General features: G+C 44.4%; 1 protein-coding gene across 2 annotated transcripts in view; it reads left to right on the top strand.

The window, feature by feature from the left end:
* Positions 1–376: 376 nt before the first annotated feature.
* Positions 377–18,650, top strand: part of Slamf1 (signaling lymphocytic activation molecule family member 1) — a 33,495-nt gene continuing 15,221 nt past the window's right edge. The window contains exons 1-4 of one of the 2 annotated variants that reach the window (XM_038350034.1): positions 377–497; positions 8,631–8,966; positions 11,185–11,475; positions 11,789–11,798. In XM_038350034.1, the coding sequence (XP_038205962.1) occupies positions 422–497; positions 8,631–8,966; positions 11,185–11,475; positions 11,789–11,798 (713 nt within the window). In that variant the 5' untranslated portion in view covers positions 377–421. The remainder of the gene's footprint in view (positions 498–8,630; positions 8,967–11,184; positions 11,476–11,788; positions 11,799–18,650) is intronic. The other variant, XM_038350033.1, reaches the window with a different exon arrangement.

Here is an 18,650-nt window from a genome sequence, read left to right as displayed (position 1 = left end):
TTACCAGTCAGATCTACTCAGAGAACTTGTGACACCCATTTCCTGAAAACAGTTTAGAAAAAAGAGGGTGGGGAGGGATCACATTTCTGCCCCAAACCAGAGTTTGACCGAAGTGACTACACAGCTCCTTTCCTGGCTCCCAGAGGTCTAGACACCTGACAGGTTTCTCAAGAACAACGAAGTGATTTAAGCCTGATCAGATATGAGCAATCCTTGAGACTCAAGCAAAAAAGAGAAGAAGAAGAAGAAAAAAAAAAAAACCCGCTTAGTTAAGACAGGAAGCTGGCTCAGGAACTCGGTGGTTCCTGATGTGTAAAGTTGACAGCAGAGGCAGCACTATCTGATCAGAGCCTCCACCGGGGCAACCATGAGCAGCTGCCCAGCTCCCAGACAGGCACCGCGTCCCTCTCTTGGCTGGCTAATGGAGCCCAACAGGTCCCTCTCCTTGGGCATACTTCTGCTTCTTTCTCTGGCCTTTGAATTGAGCTACGGAACAGGTAAGTGTCTATTTGTTTAAGGGTTTGAGTCCTGTGTTTAGCAATTTGGAATCAACAGAGCTTCAGGGATAGAGGCTGGGGAATGCAGTTCAGTTGCCTCTTCCTTAAGGAGTGCCTCTGGGTTTCTACTGTGTCTTTCAAAGAGGAAGAAACTTGTGTGTTCCTTGAGCCTTGGGTTCCGAGGATTAACCCCACCGACACTAGCTTCTAAGGAAACCAGAAGCCAGAGTCACCAGCTACATCAATAATCAGCCTCTTGGTGTAAGGGTCTCAGGCTGAAGTTCTGAGTGGCTGATTTGGGGTGGGTACTCTTCTGGCAAAGACACAGGCTATGGAATAGAACTCTGGAAGACTTGTCTTCCATCCCTGCTGTGATCCTCACACATACAGCAGCAGACAAAAGAGGACATAGTCCAGTGTAGAGCGATGGTGGCAGAGGGAAACAGGTACAAGTGAGAAACCTCAGACCTCTGGCTGACAGAGTCAGCGGCTGTAGTGTGGTCACACTTTCCTGTAAGAGATGATTCCAAAGCAGCAAGAAGGGAAGAGGTTGGGAGTTTTGGAGCCCAGGGCTGGTTATATGCAAATCGAGAAACTTAGGATCAAAGAAGCTCCTGCAGTGGGGCCCAGTGCACAGCTAAGTTCCAGGAGTCAGACTTCTCTCCCGTCCCGCTGATTTTTTCCAAGGCGAGATACTGTTTCCTGCTGAGTGGGTCGAAGCTATAAGGAAAGGTATTGGGAGCACCAGAGCTAAGAGGGATACTGGACTGATCATGTGAGTGGAATGAGTAACCCCATGTTAAGATTTGATCAGATTGTGGGAGACAGCCTGGCATGGAGATGGCTTTAGGGAGGGGATGGGAAAATCCTGAGGGCTAAAGTGTTTGGCCTTAGCATTTTGGCCTTGGCGTTTTCATAACTGCAAATCCATTATGGACTTTTCTAAGAAAAGCCCTGGCATGTGCCAGGGATGTGGGGGTGCTGTAAGTGAAATCTCTTGTTCAAGTCCCAGATGAGGGGGCTCTTGCTTAGCCTCACTTTGAGAGCTTAGATCACCAAACCAAGCATCTCCGTAGGCAGAGCTAAGCCTTCCTCACTGTATCCTGCCTGAACCCCACCACTCCTGGGTTACTTGGTGACTAATAACTATGGGATGGATTTTTGTTTTTCTGCTTGGATAGCCTTGCCTGTGACAGCTCAGGTGTGGCTAGCAAATGCTCTGCTGAAGGGTGAGAGCAGTCCCGTCCCAGAACACATACATGTTGCCCCACTTGGCAACTATTCTTTCCTTCCATTCTGTCTTCTAAAATTGGTTCAATTTTTTGTCAGTCTTCTATTTTTAGATGTGTACTCTTTTGTGAAACCCCAATAAAACTCAAATAGAAGTGTTTTGCAAATGAGACAGATCAGTCACGTCAGAGCAACCCAGCGAAGACGCTTGACTCTTGTAAAAATCAGCACCTTCCCATTCCAGCTCAATTTTCGGTTCCCACTGAGAACTGTAGAAAGCAAAAAGCCCACATGTCCCTTCCCGGGTGTAACAGATTCTCCCAAATGACAGCCGACTTATCCATCCATACCGAACAGCACATGTTTATTGTACACAACTTCTATATAGCATCTTGACTTGCATTCAAGGTCCATACTGAAGAGTATTCCGGTAATAACTGCAAGGTAAATTTTTCTGCCTTCTTCTATAGTTTCCTGGGAGTCATTATTTAATTTCTTTCCTTTAAAGAAGATAGACATATTGTGCATATGTCACAATGTTAGTATTTATTAGGCTCTCGGGAAGCCTTATAGTCTTTACAATGGACAGAGCCCAGGCTGTGGTTTCTGCAAAGCCAGCCCCAGGTTTCTTCAATTCATTGTGTACATTAATTTGTCTAACAATATAATTTTTGTTGATCTCTGATACTGCTCTCCCCCTCATCATTCCTGCCAGAACATTATGATTCTCGTGTGCATAGGCCATTAACTCCAATTCACACACATTTTCATATGACATGCCTAATGTTTCCATGAATGCTTGAATTGGATACAAATTCCAAGTTCATGTTCTGAAGAATCCACGCCAAAGACCAAATATGCAGTCACATCATATCTAGAAATCAGTTGGCTCAGATCCCTTAATGTATCAATAATATCTCAAACTATACCTCGTTTATAGAGCAATTTTGGGTCGTATCTATGTTGAACAGAGATCGCTTGCAGCCCTTACCCTGTATTTGCGGAGCCTTGTTGTCAGTATTGGCCACTATGGGGATATATGAATCATGACGGGTGACTCTCCCAAAATAAGGTGCTTTTGTCTTCCATGTGGGTCTTTCCCACATCCTCCATACATGTTGAGTAAGAGATGAGGGACAAATGACTGGGCTCTAGGCTTGACCCAACCTAATGCAGCTTTTCTATGCCAATATATGGATCTAGATATTTCTTCAAAAAATTAATCCCACGATATAAAACCTCACCTTTCTTTATCTGTAACATTGAAACAGAGTTCAAAGCAAAAGGGATTTGGTTATTTATAGACTAACTTTCAAAGATTCTATTCACCACTGACCTACTGAGTGTATCTGACACTACCAGACAAGGTGTAGGGGGAGGAGGAAAATGAGCAATCACAGCCTCTGTACAGGCATCTGACATGATGCTCAGTATGTGAAAGCCCATTTAAAAATGATTGTTGAATAAATAATAGTAGAAAATACTACACATTTGCTTTATACAAGACATTATGCTTAACGTTTTATCATTGAAGTATCACACCAACCCACCACCATCACCAACAGTGAGATTATCATCACCGTCATTAGTACTATTACAGTTTTATAAATGAGGAACGATAAGCAGAGTAGATTAACAGTCTCTGTATACTCTACATGCCAGGGAACCGGATAAACTTATGTTTGAGAAATGGGAAGAATGATACAGTGTATCTAGGTCCCATGAGGAAAACTAGAATACAATATCTATAATTAAAGGGTATGTGTTGAATTAAAACTAACTGAAGCATAGTAAATTTCAAAAAGGTGAGAGGAAACAATAGGTTACAGGAGAATGTAGAAAGCACATACGAAGTGAAATCTGGAAAGTAGAGAGAAACTGTTTTTAGCATACAGGTTTTTGTTCGAATCCTTCCGTTTATTCAGGCAAGAGCTGCAGTTGCATGTGTGTCCCTGAAACTTCAGCAGAACAAAAGAGGTTAGAACGAAGACTCCTTCTTTCTATAATCCTTGCTGCAGACAACACTCCTGCCAGTGTTTGTGTTGTCTTTCAAATAGAGAGGTTGGTTTCTGCAAGGGTTGGGGAAGAGTGTGTTAGACGGAGATCCAAACACAGAGCTAGAGATGCAAGTGCTGGGGGACCTGCAAGGGGTCTGTCTTAGCCAAAAGCCAGCAGGGTGTGACCAAGGAGCGTCTAAGTCCTCACCTGGAAAGTGGAGACAAATCCTGTCTCTCCTCCCACATGGGGAGGCTATGGAGATGAAATGGATTTCATTTTGATTGTGGAAAGAGAAGCACTTGGACTCATCTTGTCATTCATTCATTCATTCATTCATTCATTCATCCCACTCCATTTTATTCATTCACTTTGACAACAGGATTCTTCTGGGCTTCCACTGTGTCCCAGGTACCTCTTGGACACCACAGTGAATCAAAGATACAATCCCTCCTCTGGGAAGATTCTAAGTGTGTGAGGATGACACACACTGAACCTGCTAAAACTGTGATGCAGTTAAAACTAGTCAACTCTGCGTGCAGGGGTGGTGCAAAGTGAGAGGAAAGCGTGTGGCAGGAAAGCTACCGAAGCCCTCGGGCCAGGGAGTCTTCCCTCATTAAAAGGAGTCAAGGTGAAGACCTGAGGGTGGTCCAGACTTTCAGGCTGAGAAGTGATGGGTGCTGATAGTCTGAGCAACAAAGACCCAGCACTCTCAGCACTGTGGGATAGGGATATTTACCTGATATCTAGGTTTAAAAATCAAACCTTCGACAAGCTTTTTTTTTCCTTTCAGAGTCTGCGTTTACAGCTAGAACTGCAAAGCCTGTCTCTTTTATACAAAAAAAAGAGAAAGAAAGAAAGAAAGAAAGAAAGAAAGAAAGAAAGAAGAGAGAGAGAGAGAGAGAGAGAGAGAGAGAGAGAAAGACAGGGGGAGAGAGAGAAAGAGAGAGGAAAGAAAGAAAGAAAGAAAGACAAAAAGAAAAGAATGTAGCAAGATGCTAAAAACATCTATAAAATATCAAAATAAAGCCAAAAATAAAGTTCAGGGGTAGAATCCCACCTTGTGAATGGGTTAGCTCAATCCTGCAAATTTCAGGCCACGGTTCACCTGCCTATGTGAATCACTCCACCATCAAAGCAGAGTTACCCATGAAGGAAAGTGAGTCGGTGTGAAGAGCACAAATGTTTCCTCCCAGCCTCTTCTAGTAAACAGGGCTGACTGAATCACGGGCTCGCTGGAAAACCTTCATCAGGCAGTAGGATGTTTCAGGAACAGAGACTCGACGTGAAAGGTTCTACGGCCCCACTGTGTTTCCACTTGTGTTAGGTGGGGATGACCTCGAGCAGTCATGGGAGCAATTACATCATTCTTCTCTGTGTGTTTGGGTGTTAGGGTCTCCTGGTGAAGTTTTGGTTCCACTCATTGTGCATGCAAATCATGAAGTCTGTCTTCATCTGCCCCATTTCTTTCCTTTCATCCTCTCTCCTCTCACCTCCATCGTTTATTTATTTGGCTACTTTCTACTTCGGCCTTACCCTACTTTTCTCTTCTTTCTACCACTTCTGTACTCTGAACACCACACACACACACACACACACACACACACACACACACACACACACCACACAAAAGCCTACCAGGTCATATGTTAGGAAAGGTTGTATAGGAGGCATTTGGAGAGTGAAGTGTCAGCAACGGTCTTATGGGTAAATTTCCCCATTCCCCCTTCTTCTCCATATCAAAATTAGTTTAAAATGTCAACAGTGTGGTAGCGATTCTGTTTTTTTAAAATCTCATATCTCTTTCAGAAATAGCATTTAGGATCTCTTCCCCGAAATGGACATACATTCAGAGGTCCGTGGATGGCTCTCAATCTTCCCTCTTTGCTGTTCATATCTTTAGGACTCAGGACATCACTACTTTGGGTACACTTTTACAGTTCAGGTGTGAAGCATCAGAGGAGCTGTGTCGTCTGGAATTGTCAGGCATTTCTCAGTGTGGCCAATGAGCTTCCCAACATACCCCTGTAAAAGTAGCACTAAACAAACACAGTGAGAAAGGAGGCTTCATCTAACTGAGCAACAGGGTGAACACTCTGTTGTTAGAGGAAATATTAGCAATGCCCCAAAGACCAACTTCCTTGTCACCTAACCTACTTTCCTGTAGCAACCATGTATCAGCCATTCTCATCCTGACTCTAGCCCATGTAGACTGCGCCTCCTTTCCCCCGCCCCTCACATCACTAGTCTTTAATTAATTAATTTAATTAATTTGCACTGGGCCATTTAGCAGGAAGTGTAGGGACTTCAGAGCACATTGATGTCAAGACAATTTTAGCCGATTTACCCAATTTTCCAGTAGCTCAGCTTCACCACAATTGAGAGGGGGGTCTCTTCTAGATTGACCCGTCGCAGAAGCAGGTGTTTTTATTTTACCCTTTTGAATCTCTTATCAGCTAGAACAATCTATGCTCATTGAGTCATGTGCTCCTATCATGAACACTAACTCATGGTTAAATTCAGTTATATACATATTAGGCTAAGTTAAGAGGTCTGCCAGGGTAATATGACCTTCCTTGTCATTCAGACAGATATTTCAGAGTCTCTCTGTGCCAAACACTGTACCAGGCTGTCAGATATACACAGTGGAGTAAGGTTCTTTCTCTGGAGAAGACTATTCAAGTGGGGCAGATAGCAATAAAGTGAACGAACAGGCACTGAAACACCAGGCAGCAACAGCAAGAGCAATGGGCGCAGGGTCTATCCTGGATACTCTGTCAGAGGAGGCCTCTCCAAAGAAAGAATTCTCTGAGTAAGCACCCAAAATCAAGTGAGGAGTTGAGCTGTTCAGGTACATAATGGAAGAGCTTTCCAGAGAGAAGCAGCACATACCAAGGTCCAGAGGCAGTAATGTTCTTGATGAGGTCAAGGAACGGGAAGCTACCTGATCATAGCGCTGTGAAAATCAGAGAGTGAGCAGGAGATGGATTAGGAGCAACACCGGGTTTTCAGTGAGCAGAGTCAGTAACTGAACTTGTGAGTGCTAGAAAGCCCTGGAAGATTAAAAGTGATAGAAGGAAAGGAAATAAATTAGACATGGTTTTAAAGGCTCTCTCTGTCCATGGTACAAATGCTGGGAGATTAGTTGGGAGACAGGGGCAGCAGCTGGGCCTGTGCTGGCGGTGGTAGAAAGGAAAGACATGGAAGTGCTTCTATGTCAGACCCACACAGAAATTAGGACCAGCAGGATGGTCTGTCAAGACCAAATGTGGAGTGTGACAAAGGGCGGACTCAAGGACTCTCCAATGTTCTAGCCTGAGAAACTGGACAAATGGTCACGCTTGAGCAGAAAGTTCTTCGCTAAAGTCAGATGCCATTTAAACCTCTAAGTGCATCTATGTAGGCAGTAGATATTAGGCAGTGAGCGGATTAGTCACAAGTTGCAACTGTAAATACTGCCAAGATACGTCAAACTGTGCAGCTACACGAGAAGCTGAATAGGTGTAAATAAGGGAGCGAAGGAAGCCTGAGCCCAGGCATAGTCTGATATTTAGATATCTGAAAAAAAAAAAAAAAAACCAGAAGTTTCCCCCGAGGAAACTAAGAATGATAAAAGAGCAAAATTGCAAGTCAGGGAAGTGTAGTATCTCGGGGACCAATGCAGGCAGAGTTCAAAGGAGGGAAGATGAACTATGTCGAGTGTTCCTGAGAAACACTTAAGACGATGATGGAGAATTAATTGAGCTGGCCCTGTACAACAGACTAATCTTGATGAGTGAGATTCAATGAGATTTGGGGAAGAATACTTGTTTGGAGTGGGCATGGGGGAAACTGGATCAAGAAGTAAAAGCAGAAAACACAAACAGGTAGGCAAGAACCTTCCAAAAGAAAATGAAATGGCCAAGTGGCTGAAGATGAACCTGGGATCGGAGGAGAGATTTTTTTTTTTTTAATGAGGGCAATTAAGTGTTTGTATGTGTGCGCTGGTGAAAGAAATCCAGAAGGCAGCTGATAACGCAGGGGGCACGATTACAGAGGCATAACTTGGAAGCACGTGAGTGGTACTTGAGGGCGAGACTAGCCTTAGATGGGAACACAGGCCATTCCTCCAGGGAGATAGGTCAACTGGGATTTCCATAAATTGAAATCTGCTTTCCATTTCTTCTATATTTTTTCAGTGAAACAGAAAGGGCCGTCACCCCTGCGAGGGGAGGCAGAAAGGCAGGCTGTGGGTTTGAGCACAGCGGAGGTATTAAATAGTCAGCACTAGTATCCCTTATTTTGGTTTTTGTGGGTGTTTTTACACCCCTCCCATTGTTGTTGGTTCAGCTTTTTTTTCAAAAAGGGAAATAAAATAATCTCTTACTATTACCGTTATTAATTATCTCAGGTATTTTTTGGAGAACTAAGATTCCAGTTTGGACACGAAGCGCACGACCTCTCTAATTTCCGCAGTCCTCAGACCCTCTCTGCTTATCACCTGACTTGGCGTTTCTAGAACTATGATCCTCTGGGCTCCTTTTTACTGTTACCCACTCTTCACCCTGCATACTGAGCGCTGGGGAGGACCTTGACAGAGAAATTATAGACTGAGATTCTTGTCCCGGCTCTGCCACTTACTCTGTGACATTAAGGGAGTCCTTTACCCTACTTCTGCATTCTGGGCCTACCCTGTTATGTCTGAATTGGCAGGACCTTGGTGTAAGTAACTCTAGGATTTCTAACGGACACTTTGAAATACTGAAGTTGTGGTTAGGATCCCCGTGGTTGTTCTTGTAGACCACCGCCTGGTGTATTGAGCTAGTTCGGGAGGAGAGGTGAGCCTCAAGCCTGTCGTTCTCTGCCCTCTACACCGTGTGTTCTCCAGGTCTTCCGTCATAAGGAATTACGGTCCCTTCCTTCCCACAGGTGGAGGTCTGATGAACTGCCCAGTGATTATCCAGCAGCTGGGAAATGACACCACGTGGCTGCCCCTGACGAAAGAGAGCGTTAACAAAAGCATCCGCATCCTCGTCACGATGGCAACGGCAATGTCTCTAGAAAGCAAAATCACTAAGAAAATAGTGTCTTTTAATCTTGCTAAAGGGGGCTATCTAGAGCACCTGGAAAATGGCTACCAGTTTCAACCGGAAAACCTGAGCCTGGGGATCCTGGGAAACAGGAGGGAGAGTGAAGGATGGTACATCGTGAGTTTGGAGGAAAATGTGCAAGTTCAGCAATTCTGTATTCAGCTGAAGCTCTATGGTAAAAATGGGAGTTTTCACACCTTGCACGGGAGGGAGGGCCCAGAAGACTTTAGGTTTTCTCAGAAGCAGAGTGTCTGGAATTGGAAGCAACTTGAAAGATCTGGTCCAACAAGTATTTAAGCTTAAGGGAAGCATTTTGACAGGCTGACATTTGTTTGTTTGTTTGTTTGTTTATCTCCCAAACTGCACATTAGTGGAGGCTGATTTGATTCCTGTTTTGAAAGGAAGGGAGCCCACTGTGTGGGAGCTGAAGGGCTGGCTTTTATCTCTTACAGGGCTTAGTTTGCATACCAAGTTTTTAATAAAAGGATTTTTTTTATCAAGCCCAGAAGTACAAAGTTTGAATATAACTGAACAAACCTACCTTCTCCTTCATTGCCAGGGACCCCGACTCCAGGGGTAAGTGGTTTTGCACGTGCTTAGCCACTTGTGTGGGACGTTTGCTGAAGTAGAAGTTCTGAGTAAAGAAACCTGACATTCCACCCACAACAGGTCACCAAGCCCAGAGCCCTGGGGGAGGCTTCCACCTACGTGGGGAAAGAAACGCCTTTTTTTTTTTTTCTCATTTGAACCAGAATCTGGTTATGTAGTTGTTTAGTTGAGGGATTGTAGAACCTATGTCACCTGAGTCCAGTGTTTTTCTGAGCCCCTCTAACTTCTGTTCCTGTCCTTGAAGACAGCTAGAATTCCTATCTCTTAGGCCCAGAGGCTCATCTGCTTCCCAAGTCTTCCTGACATCTTCGTGGGGCTTCCCTGGTTTTTCAAAGGGATCTCTTGCACCACGAAGGATGGTGTAGGAAGCCCACAGCCAGCGTTTCAGTGGGACCGTCAGTTATCTAGGAGAGAAACAGAAACTTCTGGACTCTTCTCCTGCCCCAGTGTTTCCCTTCTGCAAATAGAGAAAGCTGAATTCACATAGCCCTCTGCTGAGTGTACACGGAGGCCATACATCAAGTGTTTTTTTTTTTTTAAAAAAAAACAACATATATGCCATATAATCTGTCCCCTTTGTTTTTATAAGTTTACTAACTTTGTCAAACCTTATGTAATCAGTTGGGTACTTTGGGAACTGTGGTCTCTGCCACCATGACTCGCTTTGCTGAGAGAGGTGGTTGGGCTGATTTCAGAATCTGACTAAGCTGCTTATCTCAGCCTGGGCCACTTAGAAGCTGCATAATGTTGAACAAGACATGCCATTTCTCTGGGACTCAGTTTTCTCATCCACAAAATGGGAATAATTATTTTTAGTTATGATTATTGAGAGAATTAAAAAAGATGAATATGAAATGCCAGCAATGTGCTGGTCTTATAGTGGCTGTAATAAGCGTGACCTCCCTTTTTGCCTTGCCTGTCTCATGGCTTTAGAATTGTACAAATCGTTAGGGCCTGTGGCTATGAATGAAAACCTACCAGTGCCTTAGACCCACCAAGCACTTGCTACACACACACACACACACACATACATACACACATACCACAAATGCACCACACACACCACACATACACCACACACACACCACCTACACATACCACACGCATATACCATACATACCACACACCACATACATCACACTCACCACACACACACACATCACATTCCACACACATACCACACACACATACCACACACACATACACCATACACACCACATACCACGCACACACATACACACACACACCACAAATACACCACACACACCATACATACACCATACACACACCACCTACACACACAACACGTTTACCGTATACACTACATACCACACACACACACACCACACACACCACATTCCACACACACACCACGCATACCACACACATACATACACACCACACACACAGGCATGATAAAATCCTATCACTGAAAGCTCATGCTTCAAACTCTAGGAGGTTGTACTTTAAGCCAATCAAAACTCATCTTATTCCTGACAGAACTGACAGAGCAGTCCGGATGAGGTATGCAGTACCCTAACAGTATCAGCAGGAAGGAACCAAATACCAAATGCTTCTCTATCTTATCTCAAGGGTCCTGGAAAGAGCAGAGAGCCATGAGGGTCGCTGTGAGTGGCAGTTTTCCAAGAGACAACTCGCACTTAAGACTTCTCAGTGAGGGGGAAATGCCAATTGTCTAGACATTGTTTTGGCAAATAAGACAGTCACATTGAGTCCCAAGAGTTGTGTTTCAGTGATGGTCCCCTTGTTCCTCCTCCTGACAGAGCAGGTCTCCACTCCAGAGATTAAAGTGCTAAACAAGACCCAGGAAAACGGGAATGGGACTTGCAGCTTGACGGTAGCCTGCACGGTGAAGAAAGGCGATCATGTGACTTATAGCTGGAGTGATGAGGCGGGCAACCATCTGCTGAGCCTAGCCAATCACTCCCACCTCCTGAACATCAGTGTTAGCAACCAGCAACATGACAGCATCTACAACTGCACGGCAAGCAACCCTGTCAGCAGTCGCTCTCAGAGCTTCGACCTATCACAGGAGTGCAGGCGAGAATCCTCAGGTAGGTACTCTGGGGGCAGCCTGGGCACATCATCAGTGGCAAATCCAATGCTAACCGGTCCAATAGCTCTGCTTCCATAGCCAAGCCTTGCCAACGGCGCTTGGTATCTATGTTGTCAAGGCCTCCAGGCACATCCAACAAAGGTGCTTTCATGTCGGCCCTAGGTGGCATTCTATTCCATTTGGTTCACAGTTGAGGAACAAATAGGGAAGAAAAAAACAGAATCAGACCCAGAACTCAGGTTTCCAAGAGAAAACCTTTTTCCAGGCCTTCTGCCCTGGATCGTCATGAGCGTACAATGATGTCTGGAAAGGAGAAAGCAGGTTGCAAGTGCTCAGTCCCAAAGCCGTGCTCCCTTGTGGTGAGATAGTTCTATGCCATCAGTAAGTACTTCCCTGGTGCTTATCCTACAAGACAAGGGAGTTGGTACGATGCGTGATCTCTGCACCGCAGCAATGCACTGTAAATGCAAACATGAGGTGTTTGTTTGATAACGAAGTTCAGGCTGGAAGGGTGGGGCTTGTGCTGTGAATGGATTGTGAATCCTAGAGCCAGTGAGAGGACCAGAGGATCAGAGTGAGAGGTAAGCTAAGTTCCAGAGTGTGCAGCCAGGGAACAGTGATGAAATGGTAGCACTCCCTTATCAGCAATGCACTGTTAACTCCATTGTCTCTTTGGCTCACAATACATTTGTCAGGTGGATGCTATTACCAGCTTCATTTTACATAGGAAGAACCTGGAGTTTACAGAATTTAATTATCTTCCTCAAGTTTCTTCAACATCAAATAGTGGAGTTAATGCCTAAATCTTTTGAGTAGGTCTTCTCTTTTCCAAGGTAGAAAGCATGGTTGTTCTTTTGGGAGAGAAAGATAATGAAGTAAGTCCATCTCACCAAGAAACAGAATAGACCACTGCCCTCTTGTGCCATACTGTGCCTCTGTCACAGGAAGGTTCGGGGAAAGCCCTGAAGGGCATTACTTACATCCTGACATCCCCTAGTTAGAGAAGGGAGCAAGAGCTATTTTAAGGAGACTCGCACCCACACAGACTTTGTGTCTGTGTGACACACCAGATGGACAGGGACAGAGGAAGGGGACTGTACATACATTATGCTGTGAGCGTAGTACTTCCTGTAAGAGAGACTCCCCATCCACAAAGGGTTCTCAGAGAGGAAATACCCCTGCTGTACCCCAACATATTCCTTTGACTTCTTTTTTATGAACCTAATGTAGTCGTGTCACGGAAAGAGTCAACCATCTCTACTTTCTAAATGTGGCCCACAAACCATGTGTAGACTATTCTCCAGGTATCTCTCTGCCCACAGTCATTCAGGCATTCTGGAAAAAAAAAACAGTGCTATATAGTGGGAAGCTTCCAGAATGTGGTCCCAAGGGACTCTTTCTAAATATTGGAGTAAAAAGCTCAACTTTCTCTAAGACTTTATTTTTCATCTATAAGTGATGGCTTGGCTTTGATTGCTCACTGGCTATAAGGCATGTCACTAACCCTCATAGCCATCAGATGATGGAGATAGTGCTAACATCTTCGCACTACGAATGAAGTGAAGAAAGAAATCGAAAGGTTGGATTAAGATCAAACACAGAGCCAGTGAGAGAACTGAGCTGTCTGGTGCTGGGATTCTCATGGGTATTCATGGAAGAGTGAATCCACTTAAAATGCCTTAGAAATCATAATGGAAAACTAGTCGTTTTCCTTGAAGATGAGGGAGAAATACCCGTTATGCCAGCCCAGCTCTCTTTGGTTGTAAAAGCCTGTTTAGGGGCAGGCAACACATTTTTCCTTGACCTATCTCAAAATGGGATGCTGGGATGGGAATTCCTTTCATGCTCCATGACAGCTTGACAAGCCTCTGACTAGTGCATAATAAAATCTTGGGAATCCATGAAGTTTACACCTAAGAGCATTCAGAGCAGGACATTCTACACAAACACTGAAGATGGTTTTACCTGTTTAAGGCATCCTGAGGATGAAGTATACACTGGTGTGACCAAGTGTGCAGCAGGCTTCTGTGAGGTACGGAGGGACATGAAGTGACAAGACAGGGTGCTCTGAGTAGAGCTCTATCAAGGCTTCGTTTGTGGGAGGGCGCACAGCTGTGAGCCTGTTCCACCTTGATTAAAGGTCAGAGAGTTTGAGATTGTTTTCACTCTTTCAAAGCTGTTGACAACAGGAGTGGCTACAAACAGGGTATCCTGACCTAAGGTGTGGTTACTTGGTGTTTTGGGCATTAAGATGGCCCATAGAGGTGGGTCCACTCCACCCTGACCAAAGGTCAGAGAATTCAAGCCTATTGCTGCTCCTTTATTTTAAAATAGGAGGTTTGACCCAGGAAGTGGCTGCCTACAGGATATTTGGTCTAGGGTATATCCTGCCCAAAAAGTCAGAATGCTTAGCCCAGAAAATAGTGGCTTGATATCTCAAGTATTAAAGCAAGTAACTGTTCTAGTCATCTTTTGTGTCATGTTAAAGTGGTCTTTTGCTCCCCCCTTCTGTATTGGGGTATATAAGTGTATAAAAAATAAATGCAGGCAGATTCAGTATTCAGTATTCACTGAGTTGCCCTCCCGGTACGATCCTATGTCTCTGTATTTCTTTTGTATCTCTTTTCTATTCTGCCTAACATTTCTAACCTACATGCTCCTACCCTGGAATGTACGAACCCATCGTGGCTGGACCATGACCCTCATCCGGTCAGTAAAGATACTAGACACGAGGCAGCCACTTTCCTCTTTTGGACCTCTGTTTCACCATCTGCAAACCAAAGGGTAAATTACTGATGTTCCTTCCAGAGGTGACATTTGTGATTCAGCTCATGAGTATGTCAACAAGAACTGTTAATAAGAGATGCTAGTGAGTCTTAGTTTTCTGGGGATATTGATGTCATAAACTTGGAAATTATTGTCTCAATGTCCTGGAGTCCAGAAATTTAAGATCAAGGTGTTGTCTGGTTTGATTTCTCCTGAGACCTCTCCTTGACTTGCAGATGGCCTTTCTCCCCCTCTGTCTGTGCATCCCTGGTGTCTTTCTCCCTTCCCTCATTTGATATGAACATGAGTCAGGTTAGATAAGAGCCATCCTAGTGACCTCATTTGAACTTAATTACCTTCTTACCAACTTGTTTCCAAATATCACTCTGGCGAGGCTTAGAGAGTCGACATATGAGGGAGTAGGTGTAGTAATTAAACCATACCACCACACTCACACCCTAGCTGCAACTTGATTATCTCTGTAAAGCTCCCATATCCAATTGAAATCACATCCTAAGGACTTCCAAATATAAATTTTAAGAGAACACAATATAACGCATAGTTCAAGTGATGATTTCTCCACCTCCAAAGAGGAGGAGGTCTTCACCAAATCCAAGCTAGACACACAGACAGTTTGCAGCATGACCTTTCCTCTTCACGGGGTTGTAGAGGAAATTACCTAAATTACTGAAAACCCACTTTCATTGGTCTATCACAGTGGTTCTCAACTTTCCTAACTCTGTGACCCTTTTTAATACAGTTCCTCATGTTGTGGTGACCCCCGACCATAAAATTATTTTTGTTGCTACTTCATAACTGTAATTTTGCTACTGTTATGAATTGCAATGTAACTGTGTTTTCCCGTGGTCTTAGGTGATCTCTGTGAAGGGGTCACAGGGTGAAAGCCACTGGTCTATCACTTTGTGTTTGCAAATGGAAGTTGCTAATTTTAAAAGTGCTGTGTTTGCTTTGACAAAACATCTATTGAGGTTCTACCATGTTCCAGCGTCATGCAAGGGACTGAGCACACAAAGATAAAAAAAAAAAAGAGTTCAATCTTTGTCCTGAAGGAGAGAATTCAGTAAATAGATAGACAACGATCTTAGATCACATGATATGGAGGGGAGGTTATAAAACCAAAGTGTGTGCAAGGTAAAAAAGAGAGGGAACGAAAAGCACTGGCTCCTCAAAGATGGGGATTCAAGGAATGAGCAAAAGTTACCCAGACTCACTGACAAAAGGCATCCTGAGCAGAGGGAGAAGCAGAGAAGGCACAGGCCACATTCTCCACCACCTTGCAGGTAATAGGGAGATAGGGACTGGCAGTTCTAGATGGGAAACGGCTCCACTGTCTTTGCATTGCAAAGAGAAAATACAGTGGTGTAGAGAACAAACTGGGGTCAGCAAGAGGCAGAAGAGAAAGCAATGAGTCCTAAGGTCCTAAGTCCTAAGGAGGACCTTAGGACAGTAATCCATCAAAATGTTCTGAGACCTGGGTCAAAGTAGAGACTGTTACTGCGACAAAGACTCCTTACATAGTGTACACCAAGGGAAACCTCCGCCCTGGAACGAAACTGTGCGGTAGACTGAGGGTTCATGAGATATTGCCATCAGTAAGTCAGAAGAGTCATTTTGAAGACAGTTTTTCACTTTAACTAATGAAAATACATGCATGGACACATTTATGCCTTGAAAAGAAGTTTTGATGACATCTGTCTAGGTTCTCAGTCATATAATCATCCAAGTTCCAGCTGCCGTTTAAGAATTTGTTGTATCTTCAGTGTCCAGCATAAAGAAGTCTCGCATGCAAGGCCTAAGTGTTAGGGCCCCACAACGTCTTTTATCTAGGTCATGTGAAGCACATTAATGTGGTTTGACAGTAGATCCTGTGTGGGACTTCCTGCTGTCCTTAATCTCTGTTCTGAAAGTAGCATGTCTGTGCAAGGACGGTTGATTCAGAATCTTAAAAATTCAGCTAGAAGGGAATGCCCCTGGAAGCCCACACTCAAAGGGAAAACTTTCTCAAGAAATTAGTAGAATGCTGGCTCAGTGGAAGAAAGGGCTGACACGTGAGCTCCAGAGTGTCCCCCTACTCCAGTCGAGCAAAGCCTCATTTTCATAGTCACCTAGATGTTCCATGACTACAGTCCTCTCCATTGTACTCCCCAGCTAGCCAACCTGACGGCAATGGCGAAAGGGTAGAGTTCAGATGCTTCTCATCGGCTACAACTCATTATGTGGCCAAACACGATACAAGGAAAGCTAGGAAGTACAGTTATTAGCTGGGCAGTTGTGTATCTGGAGACAGCTTGTACTGGCCATGAAAGAACGGGAGAAATGGCCCCAGGCGCATTCTAGTTCCTTCTGCAACACTATCTAGGGAAGACAGGCTGGTGTAAGCAGTGTTTCCAAAAGGTGTGGGCTCCATAAAAAAATATATATATATGGGTGCTCCCAGACTTGTTAGTGTCTTCTTCCCCACCCCCATTTCTCACTGGAAACTACCACTAAGAAGGCATCTCTTGAAGATTGCCGACTTCTTCAAGGAGCCCTGCTCCATGCTGGTAACCTTGCTGACAAAACCACATGAAAGGCAGGAAAGAGATCCGGTACTCTCAGACCGTTATGCGAGCATCTTTGAGGCTCCTGGATGAACATTTATTTCTTGGGTTATGTTTTGTTTTCTTTTTTATCTTCTTTAAATAACATGATTTGAGGACTGGAAGGGAGAGAAGCTTCTGTGTCGCTGTGACGAAAGATTTTTCAGAGACACAAAGGGAAAGAAGATGGCCAGCATCGTTTTCCTTGGAGGTGTGGCTCTATGCAGGTTTTCTTACAGTTAACTCACAGCTAATAGCAGAGGACTACAGGATGGACAGTCATACAACGTACTGTTGCCTCTAAACAGAACAGGTGTTTTCAGTCAGCCCAATTAGCTGCCTCTAAGGAGGTTTCTACAGGGGGCGGAGGGGGGGTATCATAACTCTGGTTCAAAAGAAAAAAAAAGAAAAGGGGAAAAAAGAAAGAGAAAAAAAGTTGAGGTAATGTTTCTCTGTGGATGAAGGGCTGGTGGAGCCAAAAGCCAGTTTTATCTGATTTCTGAGAACCACCATCCTGAATGGCCTCACTACACGAATGAACAAAAGGAGAGAGAGTGGAATCTTCCGGTCTGGAAACAGGAGCCCAGGTGATGTGTTGCAGGCAAGCAACTCTTCCAGCTTTGTGCCATTACTGCAAAGCTGTGTCAAGTAGGTCATTGGTGCCTCCTCTGACTCCTGTCCCGGGGCAGGAAGTGACCCAGCATGCTTTCCGAGACCTTCGTGTATTTAGCACTCTGATCATTTTTAACAGAAGAAGACATGATAGTTCTCTATGATCCATTCATTTGCAGTAATTTATGTTTATCAAATGTATATGGTGTGACGTCACGTCCTGTATCTGATGGAATGAACAAGTATTTAAGAACATAATAGGCACAGAGAGCACCTTTAGAGACGCCAACCTAAGTGAGATTTCTCTATTTACTAGATGGAAAAAAAACATCATTTTAAAGAGACTACTACTAAAATTTCTCTTTGGAGGATACACAGGACTTAAGACATGGTTTAATAGCTGCCAGAAGACAGACAATGAGACTTTTCCCCAAGAAATATAGATGTGACCTGGATGCTCTGAGGAAGGGGAAGATATCGTTCCTATGGAAATAGAGCAGCTGAGGGAGTAGGCACAGGCCTCTAATCCTATCACTGGGGAAGCTGGGACAGGAGGGTCACAAGACTACTTCACAGGTTCTGGCCAGCCTAGCCGCTCAACAAAATAAAACAAACAAATCAAAACAGAGAGAGACAGAGACAGAGAGAAAGATACACAGAGAGAGAGACATAGAGAGAGACAGAGAGAGACATAGAGAGACAGAGAGAGAGACAGAGGGAGAGAGAGAGACAAAGAGAGAGAGACAGAGAAAGAGAGACAGAGGGAGAGAGAAAGACAGAGAGAGAGACAGAGACAGAGAGAGAGAGAGAGAGAGGGGGGGGGGGGGGCTGAGACTATCAGGTGATGGACGGAAGCTCCCGTCTCACACTGGAGTCTCTCCTTGAGTCCCTTCTGATCCTCCACAGAAGACTGAAACTCATGGATTCTTGGTGTAGAGCTTTGCCCTCTTCCTTTTGCTTGGTGTAGAAACTGAGGAAGGGATTGATCCTCACACAAGAGAAGAACAGGTAGAGCAATAGGAACAAGGCCTCAGAGGAACACAAGGAGAACATTTCCAGAAACTTTGGAAACTGTGTGTAACCTGACCCCCCCCCACACACACACGCACAAGTTAAATAAGCAGAACTGTGTCCATATTTGTCTGAATTCCTCGGGCCTTCAAGTCCTTGACAGTTTCTACATAAGTACCATGAT

This window comes from Arvicola amphibius, chromosome 12 (assembly GCF_903992535.2).
Source record: "Arvicola amphibius chromosome 12, mArvAmp1.2, whole genome shotgun sequence".
Lineage (NCBI taxonomy): Eukaryota > Metazoa > Chordata > Mammalia > Rodentia > Cricetidae > Arvicola > Arvicola amphibius.
This window is presented reverse-complemented; position numbering and strand designations above follow the sequence as displayed.